At 46.7% G+C, this 17,301-nt stretch overlaps 1 protein-coding gene across 1 annotated transcript; it reads left to right on the forward strand.

The window, feature by feature from the left end:
* Positions 1 to 12,514: 12,514 nt before the first annotated feature.
* Positions 12,515 to 14,800, forward strand: LOC123155632 (pentatricopeptide repeat-containing protein At1g03540). The gene has a single exon (XM_044573774.1). The coding sequence runs from the start codon at positions 12,601 to 12,603 to the stop codon at positions 14,440 to 14,442; it is 1,842 nt and encodes a 613-aa protein (XP_044429709.1). The 5' UTR covers positions 12,515 to 12,600; the 3' UTR covers positions 14,443 to 14,800.
* The last annotated feature ends 2,501 nt before the right edge of the window (positions 14,801 to 17,301 follow it).

Below are 17,301 nucleotides of genomic sequence, written 5' to 3' on the forward strand. Positions count from 1 at the left end.
AGTTTGGGTGAGATATTATGCTTCCCCTGTATCCCCAACACCTGATTGCATAACCGGAGAATTTCGGGAGTTTCATAGGTGGGAATTCAAGTAGCTCTTAGGATATCTTTCCGACAGATGTATGATATGAAATTGGGGTTCGACGTCTAGTGGTCCGCCTATTCACGGTCGTTTTTACAGTGGTCTCGTTGTGTCTTAAAGAGTCCTTGGCTATGCTGACTCGGGGACGCTTCGTATGTCATGTGCACTGCCTTGTACATGATGGTGCTGTACGATCGAGCCCGTGTAGGCCCCACCACGAAAACTTCGGACGAAATCTCTATCATATGTTTGTTCTGGCTTATTTTGCAAGCCAATCCTTTGTTTTGTTTTGAGTTGTGGTATTCGAGTTGCTTCAATGTCAAGTGTTGATTCCATACCTTTCCCAAATGGTCTTCTCATATTTCTATGTGAATACTAAACCTTCTTGATAATCGAGATTGTCATGTCAATCCTTTTTAACCGGTGTGCTTCTCTTCAAGTGGATACGATCATTTCAACTTCCGCAAGATCAATGATCAGTTCTTCTCAACGGTGTTTGTTTCATCCGTCTCCAAGTTGCCTTTGTTTTTCCCAGCCACCCACCCTTTTTCTTCGAGGACTCGGAATTCTTTATCAAATATCCATTTTATTATGGAGTTCCCTCCGTTCTATTTCCTTCATGTTCTTATCCGGTGATTCTCATGAAGTTACTAACGGAGTTTCTAGTTCATCATTCTTCGTTTCTTTTATCTTCTCCGGTGGTTTCAAGTCAAGCTTTTGGTGTTGATCATATCCCTTTCCTCGTTTTCAATGCTTTCTCATGCTGGTGCAATTCTCAATCTTTCACTTCTCGCTATTTAATTGTTCCGGAGTGCTGAAGATATTTCGAAGATTTGTGTTTTCACTTTGCATCCATTCAAGCTATTTCGAGGTCCTATCTTATTCAAGTCATTTAATTCAACCGGTGAAATCTCTCTCTTTAAATCATTTCAACGGTGCTTCTTTTGAGTGGGCCCTAACCCACAGGTCTTTTCCCAGGATCTTACCTGGCTCTTCTAATTCTCCCGGAGCTATCCTCAAAAATTCTTTTCGAAGTTGTGACGTAAGAATGAATTGCCATCAGTCAAATGTCCTCCTCTAAAACCTTTCAAATTCTTTTCATCGTTGGCTAAACCTTTCCATTATTCATCCCGGAGATCTCAACAATTTGGTAGTGTTTCTCGTCGTCATTCTCATCATTTGAAGACCGAAGAAGAGTTTCTCTTTAATCTTGCTCCATTCTCTTCAAGATTCGGGGTTCTAGCTGGTTACCATCCTCTCATAATTGTTTTGATTGTGAGAATTCTTTTCACCCTTCCGGAGCAATTTAAGAGTCTTCTCAGTTTGTTATCCGGAGTCCATCAAGTCAGGTTTATTCATTCTCAGCTTTCACTTATCATTCTCCGATCTTACCGGTGCAGCGTTCAAGTGATCTCTAATCGGTCCATAATCTATTACATTCACTTGTATCTAAATTCTCTCAAGCATCTTCGTCCATTTGCTAATTCTTCCGGTGGTTCGTTCAAGATTTCTCTTCCTTTCTTATCATATCAATTTTATTCGTTGTTTCAACCCTTCCGGTGGTTCGTTCAATACCTTCCCAAGTCTGATGTTATATCTCTCTTAATCTTTTCTACAAGAATAAGTAATATGCCAAATCCGTTGATTGTCATCAATTTAAATTGGTGAAGGATAAGCATAATGTAATTCTTACTCTTGTTCCATCCAAGTGATTTAATTCCTTATTCCGGAGGTGCATCATATCACATTCTTAGTTCGAGACGCTTTATCTTTTCTTTCCCAAGAGTTCCAAGCTTTCACAATTACATCTCCACGGAGGTCCATCTAAATCATTGCAAGGATTCACCTTGTGTTTTCAATTTCTCTTTCTTTTCATTCCTTTTGTTTACTAGAGTTCTTCATGGATGTTCTACAGGACGATTCATCGAGGATTTAATTCCTTCTCAAAGTTTTCATCAAGATTCATTTCTAGGGAGCTCAAGCTTTCTTCATATTGTAATCCGGAGTGCAATTCTTTCTTCCATATCATTGGAGATGGTATTATGTCATCCTTGATAATTTGAATTCATGTTTCTTGATTCACATGTTGTCATGAATGAGATATTTCAAATCCATCAATCTCGTCTTTGGAGTTATCTTGGGTTATATTTCACCTTAAGCCCTCCCTAAGGATGGTTGTTATTATGGTGCTTATAAATGACCCAAGTTCTTCTTTTATCCTCCCGGTGAAATACTTTCTCGTCTCCTTGTTCATTCCAATCCAATTCTTTTCCCATGAGTGGCAGATTTTTCATCTCTTAATTTGAGAGGTATTCCATAAGACCATATCAAGCTTATTATTTTCGTTGTGGGTTTTCCAACAACTCCGTTCTAGCTTCAGTTGTAACCGTGCTCTCTCAAGATATTGTTTTCCTTCGTTCACTACATTCCATTCTTACTTTTGTTCCGGAGTCATTGTGATGTTGCTCTTTTCAACCCATCATCTCGTTTGTCAAAGATCATGTTCTTTTCGTGCTTATCCATTTAACCAGAGTGTCGTGTCCTCTGCTCAAGTTCTTTTCATCTTATCTAGTCTTGTATCACTTCTCAACCGGAGTGTCGTGTTTTTTCTTTCGAGCTCTCTCATCTTATCAATTTTTGCATCCCTTCTCAACCGGAGTGCTGTCCAAATTATATAAGTCTTATTCCTTCTCTATCTTGTCTTAACCGGAGTGGTTTCAATATATATCTTGCCTTTCAACCTCAAGTTTTTTTCGCAATGCTCTTTGTCCCTCTTTTCTAACGGAGTGTTTTCGACCTAGTTCACCTTCGTTGTATTCTTCTCTTGAATTTGTTTAACCTCGCAAGGTTCTTGGTTTCACTCGTTTGTTAAAGAAGCAATTTAGTTTTACCGCTTCTCTTTCCCTTTCGTTTTCCCTCCGGTGCCATTCTAGATCTCGGGACGAGATCCTCTTGTAGTGGTGGAGTGTTGTAACGCCCCAAGACCGGAGCTTCAGATGCCTTCCGTGGTTTCCGGGTTTCATCGTGTGTTTTGTTTGGTTTGGTGCATCATGTGCATTGCATCATGTCATCATGCCATCATCTCATAAATCTTTTGTAACTCACCTAAATAAATTGCATGGATCTTCGGTCCATTTAAATCGAGGGAATTCACATGGTGATTCTCTTTATAACATATCCTCCCAATATTAGGGAGCTAAATAAAAATATTCCACTCTTTTGGAATTACCGCAAACACACTTGCAAAATATCCCATGCCGTTGTTATCTCAATTCTTGTTCTCCAACCTTGCCAATAATTATTTCATCATTTTCCGGAGCTCCACCAAAAATCCCAACATTTTTTTGGAAACCTCTAATTCCTAGTCCTTGCTCAAACCTTTTGAATTAAATTCAAATGACTTTGAATTTAATTCCTGCAATCTTGCCACTCCTATTTTTTTCATGGACCGTGCACATTTTTGTGAGTCCAAGTAAATTAACCCCTTGCGCATTTTCTTTTCCTAACCCTCTCTTTCTTTTTCTTCTCTCTAATATTTTCTGTTAAAAGGAAATAAGAGAGAGAAGAGAGAGGTAAGCCCAGCCAGGCCTCTGGCCATTTCCTCTCCACTTGGGCCGACCCAACCGGCCTCTCCAGCCGCAGCCCACCTAACCCTCCTACCAGACCGGCCCATTTGCCTGGAGGTCCAGCCCACCTAACCCCAGCACCTAACCCTAGCCCGACTCCCATCGGTCTCCATCTCTCCCTCGATCTCTCTTTCACGCGCGCTGCCATCCCTCTCCCCTCGACCCGATCCCCCATTCTCTTCCTCCCCCTCGTCTCTCTCCCTCACCTTCTCCTCCACCGAGCTAACCAGAGGCCTCCTTGAGCGCTTCCTTGCCTGCAGCCACCAGGACGCCATGGATGCACCAACTCGACTCGATCCCGGCAACCTCGACCCTGCGCTGACTATCGCCTCTGCTCCGGTCTCCCTCGCGTCTCCAGGCCGCCGTCACGCACTCTACCTCCTCTGCCCCGAGCTCCAAGCGCCGCCCCATGACGCCCATGGCCCCGCCTCTCCTTCACGCAGCTCTACACGCCGCCCCGCCTCCAAGTTCGTCGCCACCGACAGCAACAGCAACTACTGCACCCTCTCGTCGCCCGCGACCTCCTCCTCCTGGCTCTGCTCGGGTCTGCCGAGGCCCATCGCCTCCCGATCCGGCGACCTGCGCCCAGGTCGGCCCTCCTTCGCCCGGATCCCGCCGGACCAGCTTCCCGTGACCTCCTCTGCCTCCGATCCGGTCGCTCACCACCGCCTTTCCACGCTGCTCTAAGACACCAGGTCGGCCGCCCGCTCGCCCGTCGTTCTGCTTCGTTGGAGCAGAGAACCAGCGCCGCCCTTCATGCCCATCGCGTCGTGCTCGTTGCATGCCAAGTCAGTCCCATGGATTTTGTCAAGAGTTCCACTTCGACCCGTGCACGCCTTGTGGATTCGCCGAGTACATCTACCGCCTTCTTCGGAATCACCAAGAACGCCAAGTACCCCTACGAACCGTGTACGACTACCGGCGCCGAAGTCCGCGAGTACCACTACGTTTGCGATGTACATCTACACCAAGACTGGACCGACAAGTACCGCGAGAACATTTGTACCTCTACCGTCGCCGTGGATCCGACAAGTACCCCTACAACAAGTGTACCCCTACCACCGAACTCGATCCGTTCCGATAATGCACGCTTCAAAGGTATAACCCCGAGACGATGCCCGTAAATGGATGCATGTTGTATGAGATGCACCCTTGTTCGATAACGTCGCCCCTCTTTTGCCTTGCCACTATCCCGTGGGAACCCGGAAGCCGGGAGCACCCCACCATCTTGCATGACTTGTTCACGCCTCCTTTTGCACCGGTATCTCCGTGAGCTACCGGAACCGATATGTTGCCGTGGCACCATTTTCGTTATCGTTGCCGTGGCACCATTTTCGTTATCGTTGCCGTGGCACCCTTTCTTTCCGCCACGGTGACAAATGCTTCATAACATGTTCATGTTATCGTTTTCATAAAATTGCTTAAAACTTGTATATGTCATCCGCATCATGATAACAACATTTAAAATGTTTAAATTGTTGTTGCATTAAATTACTAAGGCATATGGGGATTTACCGGATTTGTTATTTGTTATGTCCGGCCCCATTTAAATTGTTTAGATGATATAGTTTTGTTATGCTTCACCACTTGCCATGCTTAAACAACATTTAATATTGTTGAGTACCTAACGAGAGAGAACTAATAAGTCATGTGGTGTTTCGTCAATATGCAACGGAGTTGCATGTTGAGCTCCACTTAATTTGTAGGATTGTTTGTGCATTTTGCCATGCCATGCTTCATTAAACCGGACATGCCTCATACTCGATTGTGCATCATGCCATGTTGATGTGTTGGTTGTTTACTATGTTGTGTGCTTCTTTTCCGGTGTTTGCTTCTTCGGGTTGGTTCCGGTTACGTCGCTTTTGTGAGGACCCGTTCGACTACGTCCGTTTGTCTTCTTCTTGGACTCGTTCTTCTTCCTTGCGGGATTTCAGGCAAGATGATCATACCCTCGAAATCACTACTATCTTTGCTATGCTAGTTTGCTCGCTCTTTTGCTATGCCATTGCTACGATGCCTACCACTTGCTTGTCAGCCACCCAAATTGCCATGTTCAGCCTCTAACCCACCAATGTCCTAGCAAACCGTTGTTTGGCTATGTTACCGCTTTGCTCAGCCCCTCTTATAGCGTTGTTAGTTGCAGGTGAAGATTGAAGTTTGCTCCTTGTTGGAACATGGAGATGTTGTTCCTTGTTGGGACATGTTTACTTGTTGGGATATCACAATATAACTTATTTAATTAATGCATCTATATACTTGGTAAAGGGTGGAAGGCTCGGCATTATGCCTGGTGTTTTGTTCCACTCTTGCCGCCCTAGTTTCCGTCATATCAGTGTTATGTTCCCGGATTTTGCGTCCCTTACGCGGTTGGGCTATAATGGGAACCCCTTGACAGTTCGCCTTAAGTAAAGCTTTTCCAGCAATGCCCAACATTGGTTTTACCATTTGCCACCTAGCCTTTTTCCCTTGGGAGTCGCGCATCCCGAGGGTCATCTTTATCTTAACCCCCCCCCCCCCCCCGGGCCAGTGCTTGTCTAAGTGTTGGTCCGAACTAGATTCATGTGCAGCGCCCCCTCGGGGCAACTCGAGGTTTGGTTTTAGTTGTACGGAGCGCTCATCTGAGTGTGCCCTGAGAAAGAGATATGTGCAGCTCCTATCGGGATTTGTTGGCACATTCGGGCGGTGTTGCTGGTTTAGTTTTACCCTGTCGAAATGTCTTGTTGTACCGGGATACCGAGTCTGATCGGAATGTCTCGGGTGGAGGTCTATTCCTTCGTTGACCGTGAGAGCTTGTGATGGGCTAAGTTGGGACACCCTGCAGGGAGTTGAACTTTCGAAAGCCGTGCCCGCGGTTATGGGCAGATGGGAATTTGTTAACGTCCGGTTGTAGAAAACCCGAAGTTGACCTTAATTAAAATACATCAACCGCGTGGGTAACCGTGATGGTCTCTTTCCGGCGGAGTCCGGGAAGTGAACACGGTGTTGGAGTTATGCTTGACGTAGGTAGTCCAGGATCACTTCTTGATCATACCTTTATCGACCGTGCTTTGCCTTCTCTTCTCGCTCTCATTTGCGTATGTTAGCCACCATATATGCTAGTCGCTTGCTGCAGCTCCACCTCATTACTCCATCCTTCCTATAAGCTTAAATAGTCTTGATCTCGCGGGTGCGAGATTGCTGAGTCCCTGTGGCTCACAGATACTTCCAAAACCAGCTTGCAGGTGCCGATGAGTTTGTGCAGTTGACGCAACCAAGCTCAGGAGGAGCTCGATGAAGATCTTGTCCTTTGTGTTGTTTCGTTCTAGTTGGTCAGTAGTGGAGCCCAGTTGGGGGTGATTGGGACCTTTGTCACATTTGGGGTTCTTCTTTTATTTTGGTTCCGTAGTCGGACCTTGATTGTATTTGGTTGTTGTAATGCTTTATTCATGTATTTGTGTGAAGTGGCGATTGTAAGCCAACTATGTATCTCTTTCCCTTATGTATTACATGGGTTGTGTGAAGATTACCTCACTTGCGACATTGCTTTCAATGCGGTTATGCCTCTAAGTCGTGCTTCGACACGTGGGAGATATAGCCGCATCGAGGGCGTTACATGTAGTGACATTGGAGTATCTAGGTGGCATTAGGGTTTTTGTTGATTTGTATCTTAAGGTGTTATTCTAGTACGAACTCTAGGATAGATCGAACTAAAAGAATAGCTTCATGTTATTTTACTACGGACTCTTGAATAGATCGATCAGAAAGAATAACTTTGAGGTGGTTTCATACCCTACAATAATCTCTTCGTTTCTTCTCCGCTATTAGTGACTTTGGAGTGACTCTTTGTTGCATGTTGAGGGATTGTTATATGATCTAATTATGTTATTATTGTTGAGAGAACTTGCACTAGTGAAAGTATGAACCTTAGGCCTTGTTTCAAAGCATTGCAATGTCGTTTGTGCTCACTTTTATCATTAGTTACCTTGTTGTTTTTATATTTTCAGATTACAAAAACCTATATCTACCATCCATATTGCACTTGTATCACCATCTCTTCGCCGACCTAGTGCACCTATACAATTTACCATTGTATTGGGTGCGTTGGGGACACAAGAGACTCTTTGCTATTTGGTTGCAGGGTTGCTTGAGAGAGACCATCTTCATCCTACGCCTCACACGGATTGATAAACCTTAGGTCATCCACTTGAGGGAAATTTGCTACTGTCCTACAAACCTCTGCACTTGGTCCCAACAACATCTACAAGAAGAAGGTTGTGTAGTAGACATCACCAATGTCATTATCTACTCCTCTGTGGTGAAAGCAAAGTAGGAGTGATGGATCTGGCAAATCCTACTTGAATAAGCACTAGGTCACGCTAGATCGAGTGGTTGTCATGGACTTTTCAGTGCTTGTCTACCATCTTCGTGAGAGAGGGAGACTAGGTGTGAAGGCCAGCCTTGGCTCTGCTTCCTGGTACTTTGCCTTGGTAGATTTTTGCTTTCGTTGATGGGGGTATGCTCCCTTAATCTAGAAAAGGCCTCTGATTGGGATCCTGAGCACGAGCGATAGTGGTTCTAAAGGAGCTATGACGCCCATGATGGTTGGTCGCCTCCTCCAACAAGTTGTTGAATCCTCAAGGTGAATGGCAAAAACTTCATTCCTCCAGGACTTGATGCCAAGGAAGTTGGTCCTTGCAAACAAATGTATACATACATCTATGACAACATTCATACTTGCAAACAAATTTAGTAAGACATACATGGATGTGTAATGTAGCCTTTGAGTCAAACATATGCATGGATTTGAATATGTCATGAACACCACACACATGACACAACAACATTACACATCCATACATATGAACATGACACATCTATTTCAACTTGACTCTTACATCCATACATTATATTGGGGGAAACATTACTAAAGTGTCACCATATAGATACATTGCAACCAACATAACATATATCTACTTATGCCACATACTCAATGATGCATTGCCATGAATGAAAGCAATGTGTTCACTCAAACACGCCTTCAAGAATGACATGATCATCACATATGTGCCAAAATAACATGACATTCAAATTTATTTGCACTTATACACACAAAACAACAATTTTATTTTTAGTTCATGACTAAAAATATTCTATCTCAAATCCAAGTCAATGGTTATATGTGGTACAAACACACATTGTTATTGATTTGAACCAAAATTATAGTAAATGAAGAGGAACAAACATGGCCCAAAAATTAGGAAATCAAAGAACTAGGGTTTCATCTAGTGCTAAAAATGCAACCAAAACAACAAGATTCAAGACATTCCGATGGAATGAAACAGGAGAATATCAGGCGCTATTTGATCCAACCGGCAATATCAATGTTTGTGGACCTGCACATAATTATGGTATTTGGGGGGGGGGGGTCAGCAAACATTAATGATGACCGTTCGATCTTGAGATCGACGGCCGAGGTCACGCCGGAGCACCTAGTGTGAGGTGCTCTCTGAAGGAAATATGCCCTAGAGGCAATAATAAAGTTGTTATTTATATTTCCTTATATCATGATAAATGTTTACTATTCATGCTAGAATTGTATTAACCGGAAACTTGATACATGTGTGAATACATAGACAAAACAAAGTGTCCCTAGTATGCCTCTACTAGACTAGCTCGTTAATCAAAGATGGGTAAGTTTCCTGACCATAGACATGTGTTGTCATTTGATGAACGAGATCACATCATTAGGAGAATGATGTGATGGACAAGGCCCATCTATTAGCTTAGCATAATGATCGTTAAGTTTTACTGCTATTGCTTTCTTCATGACTTATACATATTCCTCTGACTATGAGATTATGCAACTCCCGAATACCGTAGGAACACCTTGTGTGCTATCAAACGTCACAGCGTAACTGGGTGATTATAAAGATGCTCTACAGGTGTCTCCGAAGGTGTTTGTTGGGTTGGCATAGATCAAGATTAGGATTTGTCACTCCGAGTATCGGAGAGGTATCTCTGGGCCCTCTCAGTAATGCACATCACTATAAGCCTTGCAAGCAATGTGACTAATGAGTTGGTGACGGGATGATGCATTACGGAACGAGTAAACAGACTTGCCGGTAACGAGATTGAACTAGGTATGAGGATACCGACGATCGAATCTCGGGTAAGTAACATACTGATGACAAAGGGAATAATGCATGTTGTTATTGCGGTTTGATCGATAAAGATCTTCATAGAATATGTAGGAACCAATATGAGCATCCAAGTTCCGCTATTGGTTATTGATCGGAGATGTGTCTCGATCGTGTCTACATAGTTCTCGAACCCGTAGGGTTCGCACGCTTAATGTTCGATGACGATTTGTATTATGAGTTATGTGTTTTGGTGAACGAAGATTGTTCGGAGTCCTTGATGAGATCACGGGCATGACAAGGAGTCTCGAAATAGTCGAGAGGTAAAGATTGATATATTGGACGAAGGTATTCGAACACCGAAATGGTTTCAGGACGTTTCGAATATTTATCGGGGTACCGAGGGGTTACCGGAACCCCCCGGGGAAGTAATGGCCCTTCATGGGCCATAGGGGAGAAAGAGAGGGGAGCCCGCAGGGTGCCCCCCCCCTCCAAGGGAGTTCGAATTGGACAAGGGGGAAGGGCGCGACCCCGTTTCCTCTTTCCCTCTCCCTCTCCCTCTCCTTCCCTCTTCCCCCTCCATGAGAAAGGAAAAAAAGGGAGGGGGCCGAATCCTACTAAGAGTGGAGTCCTAGTAGGACTCCCCCCCCCCCCTTGGCGTGCCCCTTGGTGGCCGGCCTCCTCCTGCCCTCCTTTATATACGGGGGCAGGGGGCACCCCCAAAGTACAACAGTTATTCTCTTAGCCGTGTGCGGTGCCCCCTCCACAGTTTACTCCTCCGGTCATAGCATTGTAGTGCTTAGGCGAAGCCCTACGCGGATCACGTACCGTCACCGTCACCACGCCGTCGTGCTGACGAAACTCTCCTTGACCCTCTGCTAGATCAAGAGTTCGAGGGACGTCATCGAGCTGAACGTGTGCTGAACTCGGAGGTGCCGTATGTTCGGTACTAGATCGATTGGATCGTGAAGACGTTCGACTACATCAACCGCGTTAACCTAACGCTTTCGCTTTCGGTCTACGAGGGTACGTGGACACACCCTCCCCCTCTCGTTGCTATGCATCTCCTAGATAGATCTTGCGTGATCATAAGAAATTATTTGAAATTGCATGCGACGTTCCCCAACACTCTCTTGACACCTGATATTCTCCCGAATGAAACCATGACATTCCATTCCACTTCGTTCTTAAACAAAACACTCAAAGAAACCCGGAGGAGAATACCTCAGCCAACATAAGGGAGCAAGATCCACGGTAAAAACACTCGACTCCAGGTAGATTAGAGGGGGTTTGAGTTGGGGAGAGGGAGAACTCCTCTTCATTCTTGGGTTGGGAGGCGGCCGACTGGGGCTGCGCCTATGTGCCGGGTGCCACCACAGCCCCGCGGATACTTAAATCTTCGTTGACCGCCTAAAGTCGCGGCTATGGGACTACGGGGCTATCTCCATGGTCAACGCCTGGTAAAAAAGGCCAGATCTTGAAATATTTTCAAAGCAAGGCCATTTCATGCTAGTCTCATCTTTTTTTTTAGAAAATCTCATCCTTATACAAGGGTAAAGAAAAACAGTACTGGTAATTTTGGCCTCAATCGGTCGGCCCCATGAAAAGTCCACTATGAAATTTCAAGAGACATTTGGATTTTTGCCACTTTGTTCATCGGGCTTCGCAGATTTGCCACTTTGGAGAATTGATCAGCATAATTGCCACTTATATCGTCGAGTCCTTGATTAGTATGCCATTAGCTCATCTTTAATTCATTTTAATTATTTTTTCACATTATCAGGCTAGTGAAAGACTAACTTACCCCTGCGGCTATCACATCTAGCATCGAATCACTTAACCATCAAGCGCGCTGCGTGACAATAATATCGCGTGTGCCATTACTGCCATACCGTTCGTTGCGTGGATGTCGTGCTCCGGCGATTTCGATGCCGCCGATCGCCTGGACGCCTCGTGCCGTCGGCTGGACGTCTTGCGCTGCCGATGGCCTGCAGGCCGCGCGCCGTGGATTGTTCGGTACCGCAACGACGGCATAAACACCACAAACTCTGCCTCAGCCACTCGTCCAGAGAACTCTTGCCGGCCGACGGCAGCTCCTCCGCGGCCACATGACCACGTCCCTCTGTGTCCTCCCATCCTCCCAGGATACGCCCTACCTCCTCCTCGTCTCAGGCAAGCGAACGGCGGCCAGGACGAGCAGCGGCCATCACAGATGGCGGTCGGTTGGACCGAGCAGTGTGCGGCCGAGTGGCACGAGCGGCGGCCATCACAGATGGCGGTCGGTTGGACCGAGCAGTGTGCGGCCGAGTGGCACGAGCGGCGGCCATCACAGATGGCGGTCGGGTGGAGCTAGCAGTGTGTGGCCGAGTGGCATGAGCGGCGACCTCAGCGGGCGCTCTTTCCGCCGACAAGGAATCTTGATGCTCCTTTCAACATGTCTAACCTGATCGATAGCCAGATTGGAATACTTAGCACGTGTACTTAGCATGAGGGGTAGTTTGGTCTTTTCCAATGCCTATAAATGAGAAAAGAAAAGGAAAATAAATAAAAGGGGGCAAATGGCATGACAATCAAGAAGTCAATGTCATGAGTGGCAATTTTGGGAAGCCAATCTTGAAAGTGGCAACTTTGAGAAGCCCCATATTGAAAGTGGCAAATATGCAATTTTCTCGAAATTTCAAGTCTCTCTTGTGCACTGCATTCCTCCGCGAGAAAAATAAAAGAACACGACGCCGGGACACCGCGCCACGCCCCGGCGGCTGGAGCGCCGCGTCCCGATGCCACCACCGAGGATCACCTTGTCCGCGCCCCACCGCGACGTGCTCCGCCTCCTCGACGCCCAGGATCTACCCGCCGCGGCGCGCCTCGCGGCCGCGCACGCCTCGTCCCCCCTCTCCCTCGCCGCCGTCCTGCTCCGCCACCCGCCGCCACGTCTCGGGTACTGCCTCCACGCCCGCGCCGCGCGCGCGGGTCTCCTCAACGACCGCTACCTCGCCAACGCCCTCCTCGCCTTCTACGTCCGCCTCCCGCGCCACCTCCCCCACGCGCTCAGGGCGTTCGACGACCTCCCTCAGCGCGACGTCGTCGCGCACTCCTCCATCCTCGCCGCGTTCCTCCGCGCGGGGCTTCCCCGCCGCGCGCTCCAGTCGCTCAGGTCCATGGCCGCCGGCGCGGACGGTGTCTCACCCAACGCCCACGCATTCTCCGCCGCCGTCAAGGCCTGCGCTGTGCTCCACGACAGCAGCGCGGGCGCCTGCGTCCACGGGAGCATCCTTGTCCGCGGATTCAGCGACGACGACATCGTGCTGAGTGCGCTAGTCGACATGTACGGCCATGCGGCTTCGCCAGGTGATGCACGGAAGGCGTTCGAGGAAATGCGCGCCCCTGATGGGATATGCTACACGTCGCTGTTATCAGCATTTGTGCGGAACGATTGGTTTGAGGAGGCTGTGAGATGGTTCCGGACTATGGTCATGACGAATGGGGTTGAGCTGGATGGCTGCACATTTGGTTCAATGATGACAGCGCTAGGAAACTTGAAGAGGGTGAGGCAGGGCCACGAGGCGCATGCTCAGGTACTGACCCGTGGTCTTTGTGGGAATGTGATTGTGGAGAGCAGCACGCTCGACATGTACGCCAAGTGCGGGGCGATGTTGGAGGCACGCAAGGTGTTTGACAAGATGCAGGTCAGGAATGCAGTTTCATGGTGTGCGTTGCTTGGAGGTTATTGCAATAACACGGACTACGAGAAGGTTCTTGTGCTGTTTCGACAGATGGATAGGGAATGCGACGACTCATATAGCTTGGGGACTATTCTAAGGGCATGTGCTGGCCTATCTTCTGTAAAGCCAGGAAAAGAGATCCATTGCCGGTTTCTGAGGAGTGGAGGCTGGAGAGATGTGGTTGTTGAGTCTGCACTTGTAGACCTTTATGCAAAATGTGGCTCTGTAGACTATGCTTATAGAGTTTTTGAAGCAAGCAGTGTCCGTAACACAATTACTTGGAATGCCATGATCGGCGGCTTCGCTCAGAATGGCCATGCTGAGCACGCTATCAATTTGTTCAATCGGATGGTCAGCGAAGGGGCGAAACCCGACTACGTCAGTTTCATTGGTGTTCTTTTTGCGTGTAATCATACTGGAATGGTTGAGCAAGGACGGAACTACTTCAAATCTATGAGCAAAGACTATGGCATTGCCCCCGGAATCGAACACTACAATTGCATTGTTGATCTTCTCAGCAGAGTAGAACTTCTGGAGGAGGCTGAAGATCTGATAAACAAGTCACCTTTCAGAGATGATTCGTCCTTGTGGGCACCAATCCTTGGTGCTTCTTCCACACATTCAAACCCAGATGTAGCAGAAAGGGTTGCCAAGAAAATGATGGAGTTAAAGCCTCAGTACCACTTGAGCTACGTTCTTCTTGAAAATGTGTACAGAACAGTTGGACGGTGGGAAGATGCTTTAGAGATAAGGAGGCTGATGAGATCAAGAAAGGTCGAAAAGGAGCCCGGAATGAGCTGGATTGATGTAAACAGAAGCAAACAACATATGTCAAATGTTAATGGGGCACCTTCAGAACTAGTAGCCTCTGAGGACATCATCACATATGACAACTGACCTTAACATTTTCTGTCTCTGCTTTTGTTGGCGATTCTGTCCCGTGATTGGCTTATGAGTCATTCGGAGTTTGGGATGAATTCTAGCATGTATTGTTCCCAAAATGCTCTACTGTTATAGCTGCATCCCTGAAAATTGATACCAGCTGGTGTCTTGCAAAGTTCAACGCGTCAGTTGATAGAGACATGAATAATTTGTCGAGCACATATATTCGTATATGCTTTGCGGCATATGTGTTTATGTGGGTGCAATGCCCTTATTTGACATGGCAGGCTTGGATGGGATGGCCTTAGCCACCAGTAACACAAAAGTGGGACTCTCAGACAGGCTGTCTATTTATTGGCTTCACTTGTAATCACAAGTACGTTTTCTCTGTACTTGGCTCTGTAATTGTTTTACTTATGTCTCTGCTCAGAGAGATGAAAAATGCTCGCTTCCATTAATAATGGATAGCGTAGCTACTAGCAGGCTAACATGCTATATTAATCCAACTGCAGAGGCATTTTAGAATATTTTTCTAGGGTAGTTTTGTGTTCTTTTTTTCTCAAAGGCATCTGTGTGTCACTGTGTCTTGAGCTTGAATTAATCTTTAAGATATATGGCATATGCAAGAATCTCAAAAAAAATCCTGCATATTATGCTTGATTTGAACGCAGTTGTAAAGTTTGATGCATGTAAATAGTTTTCGTAGACAAGCTTCTTTTGGTGATAATGAGGAATAGTAGTCGGTGCTTCCTGGTTATTTCCTCTTGACATTCATGAGACTGAAATCACAGAACATTGTTAGTCGTTGTCACAAGTAGTAATGATTAGAATCTATGTATAATATCAAGGATTGTATTGCCTACCATCTCAATTCTCTTCCATGGAACAAAGAAAATGTATAGGTTTAACCTCAGATTACGCCATTTTAGAGAATATATACAAACGACATGCATTTTGATGTGTGTTTGAGAAAAAAAGGGGGTTAAGCCTTAGACAATGATACTAACTGAAGCATATGGCCCTATGCTAACTCGCAGGCGCTTGATCGATGCTTGGTTATTTCATGACCTCCGTGCTTGATCTAGTGGTACTTATAAATCGAGAGACAATGCTCTCAGGATGCAAGGAGAGAGCCCTTACCCCACGGCAGATCGTGATTGGTGCAGCAGAGATGCAGAATGATTGAAGGCGTGGAGCCACTGGTAAGTACTCCTACTTAGTATGATGATTGATGGCCCTGCCTGATCCGCATAACCGGTCATTGGTACTGCAGCATACATACGTCAGATGTGCTCGAAACGAGGGACAATTCAGGGACGCCCACGCCAGCTGGTCTACCTATGTCGATGATGCTTCATCCCGGGCTTGCAGTCTAGGACACCCACTCAAACTCGTAGCTCATGTCATCAGATCTCCGACAGATGCGACATCCAGTTCACCGGTTGTACGTCGTTCACTTGCTCATCTACACCCTAACCCGGTTTCTGCTTTGGTTTCCCCATTGCACCAGCCGACGCCGGGTGGTGGATTCGGCCAGGAGCGGCGGGGAAAATTCTCAGCTGCTCTCAGACTCTCGCCTCTCGGATAAAACTGACCAGGCCGGTGAAAACCCTGCCGTTACTCCTCTGCCCGTCCACGAACTATAATTGAAGGAGCAGATCAAGGGATTTGCGCCGTCAGCACAGTTCGACCTGAGGCTCGGAGCTGTGCTTTTCGACTGGCTTGGGTTTGGCACAGCGAAATGAAGACCGGTGCCACAGGATTCATGCGTCGGCCACGGTCGAGGCTTCAGTTCAGAGTCGAGACTTCACTTGAGTTCAGGTCCGGGCTCTGAGATCCTGCTGGCTGCTGTCAACAGGCAGGCAGGCAGGCAGGCGGGTACCGACCCTGGTGTGCTTGCTGTCCTGTGTGCTTTTATCGTATGATGATGAGGAGGAATCGGCAGCATGCTACGGTTTCAGAGTAGGGCTGTAGGAGAGAGAGGGAAGGGAATATGGGTGCACCCTGGAGCAAGCAAGGCCAAACAAAACAAAAGATTAGGTTGGATGAGGCGAGCAAAGCCATGTGGGAAAAGGGTGCACGTCTACAGCCTTTATCTCCGGACATTCTTTCCCGCTAATTTCTGTTATTTCCTCATCAATCACTCGTCAGTAAGCTCCTGCCGACAGATCCATGTATGTACCCCGAACCCTGTACCAGTACGACGACCCTCACGCAGACCCAGGCAAGACGCCGACAGCCGGTGGTTCGTTCGCTATCTCTCTACTCTGTACTCTGTAGGGACGCAGAGTTTTGGCTCCCGGGCTCATCTGCATCCATGCTTAGCAAAAAATTCAAAAAAAAATACTAGAAAAATTCAAAAAAATCCAAATTTTTTTGTGGTTGTAGATAATTTGACGCGTGAGGAGCGCCCCAAAAATCAACTCATTTGAGCATCTGAGCAGCTCTCGACAAAAAAGACAAAATCAGGGTCTGTAAAAATGTGTACTGTTCACGCACTGTTTTGACACGATTTGTCTTTTTTGCCGAGAGCTGCTCAGATGTCCAAATGAGTTGAATTTTGGGGAGCACCTCACGCGTCAAATTATCTATCACCACAAAAAAATTTGGAATTTTTTGAATTTTTCTAGTATTTTTTTTGAATTTTTTGCTGAGCGGGAGCAGATGAGCCCGGGCTCCAGGATGAATTATCGGTGTAGCCCCTTCATGATGAGTGAATAGACTGACGGTGACTGTCCGGATGCAAACTGATGATAGTCACTAACCCCTCCTCCCCCTGAAGTTTAATGGGAATCAGAGCGTTTTAGAACATGTCCAAAAGAGGGAGAGCAGTGTGGAACAAGACGCTCCGGTCCAGCTCTAAAGCCCAAAAGA

This window comes from Triticum aestivum, chromosome 7B, assembly GCF_018294505.1.
Source record: "Triticum aestivum cultivar Chinese Spring chromosome 7B, IWGSC CS RefSeq v2.1, whole genome shotgun sequence".
Lineage (NCBI taxonomy): Eukaryota > Viridiplantae > Streptophyta > Magnoliopsida > Poales > Poaceae > Triticum > Triticum aestivum.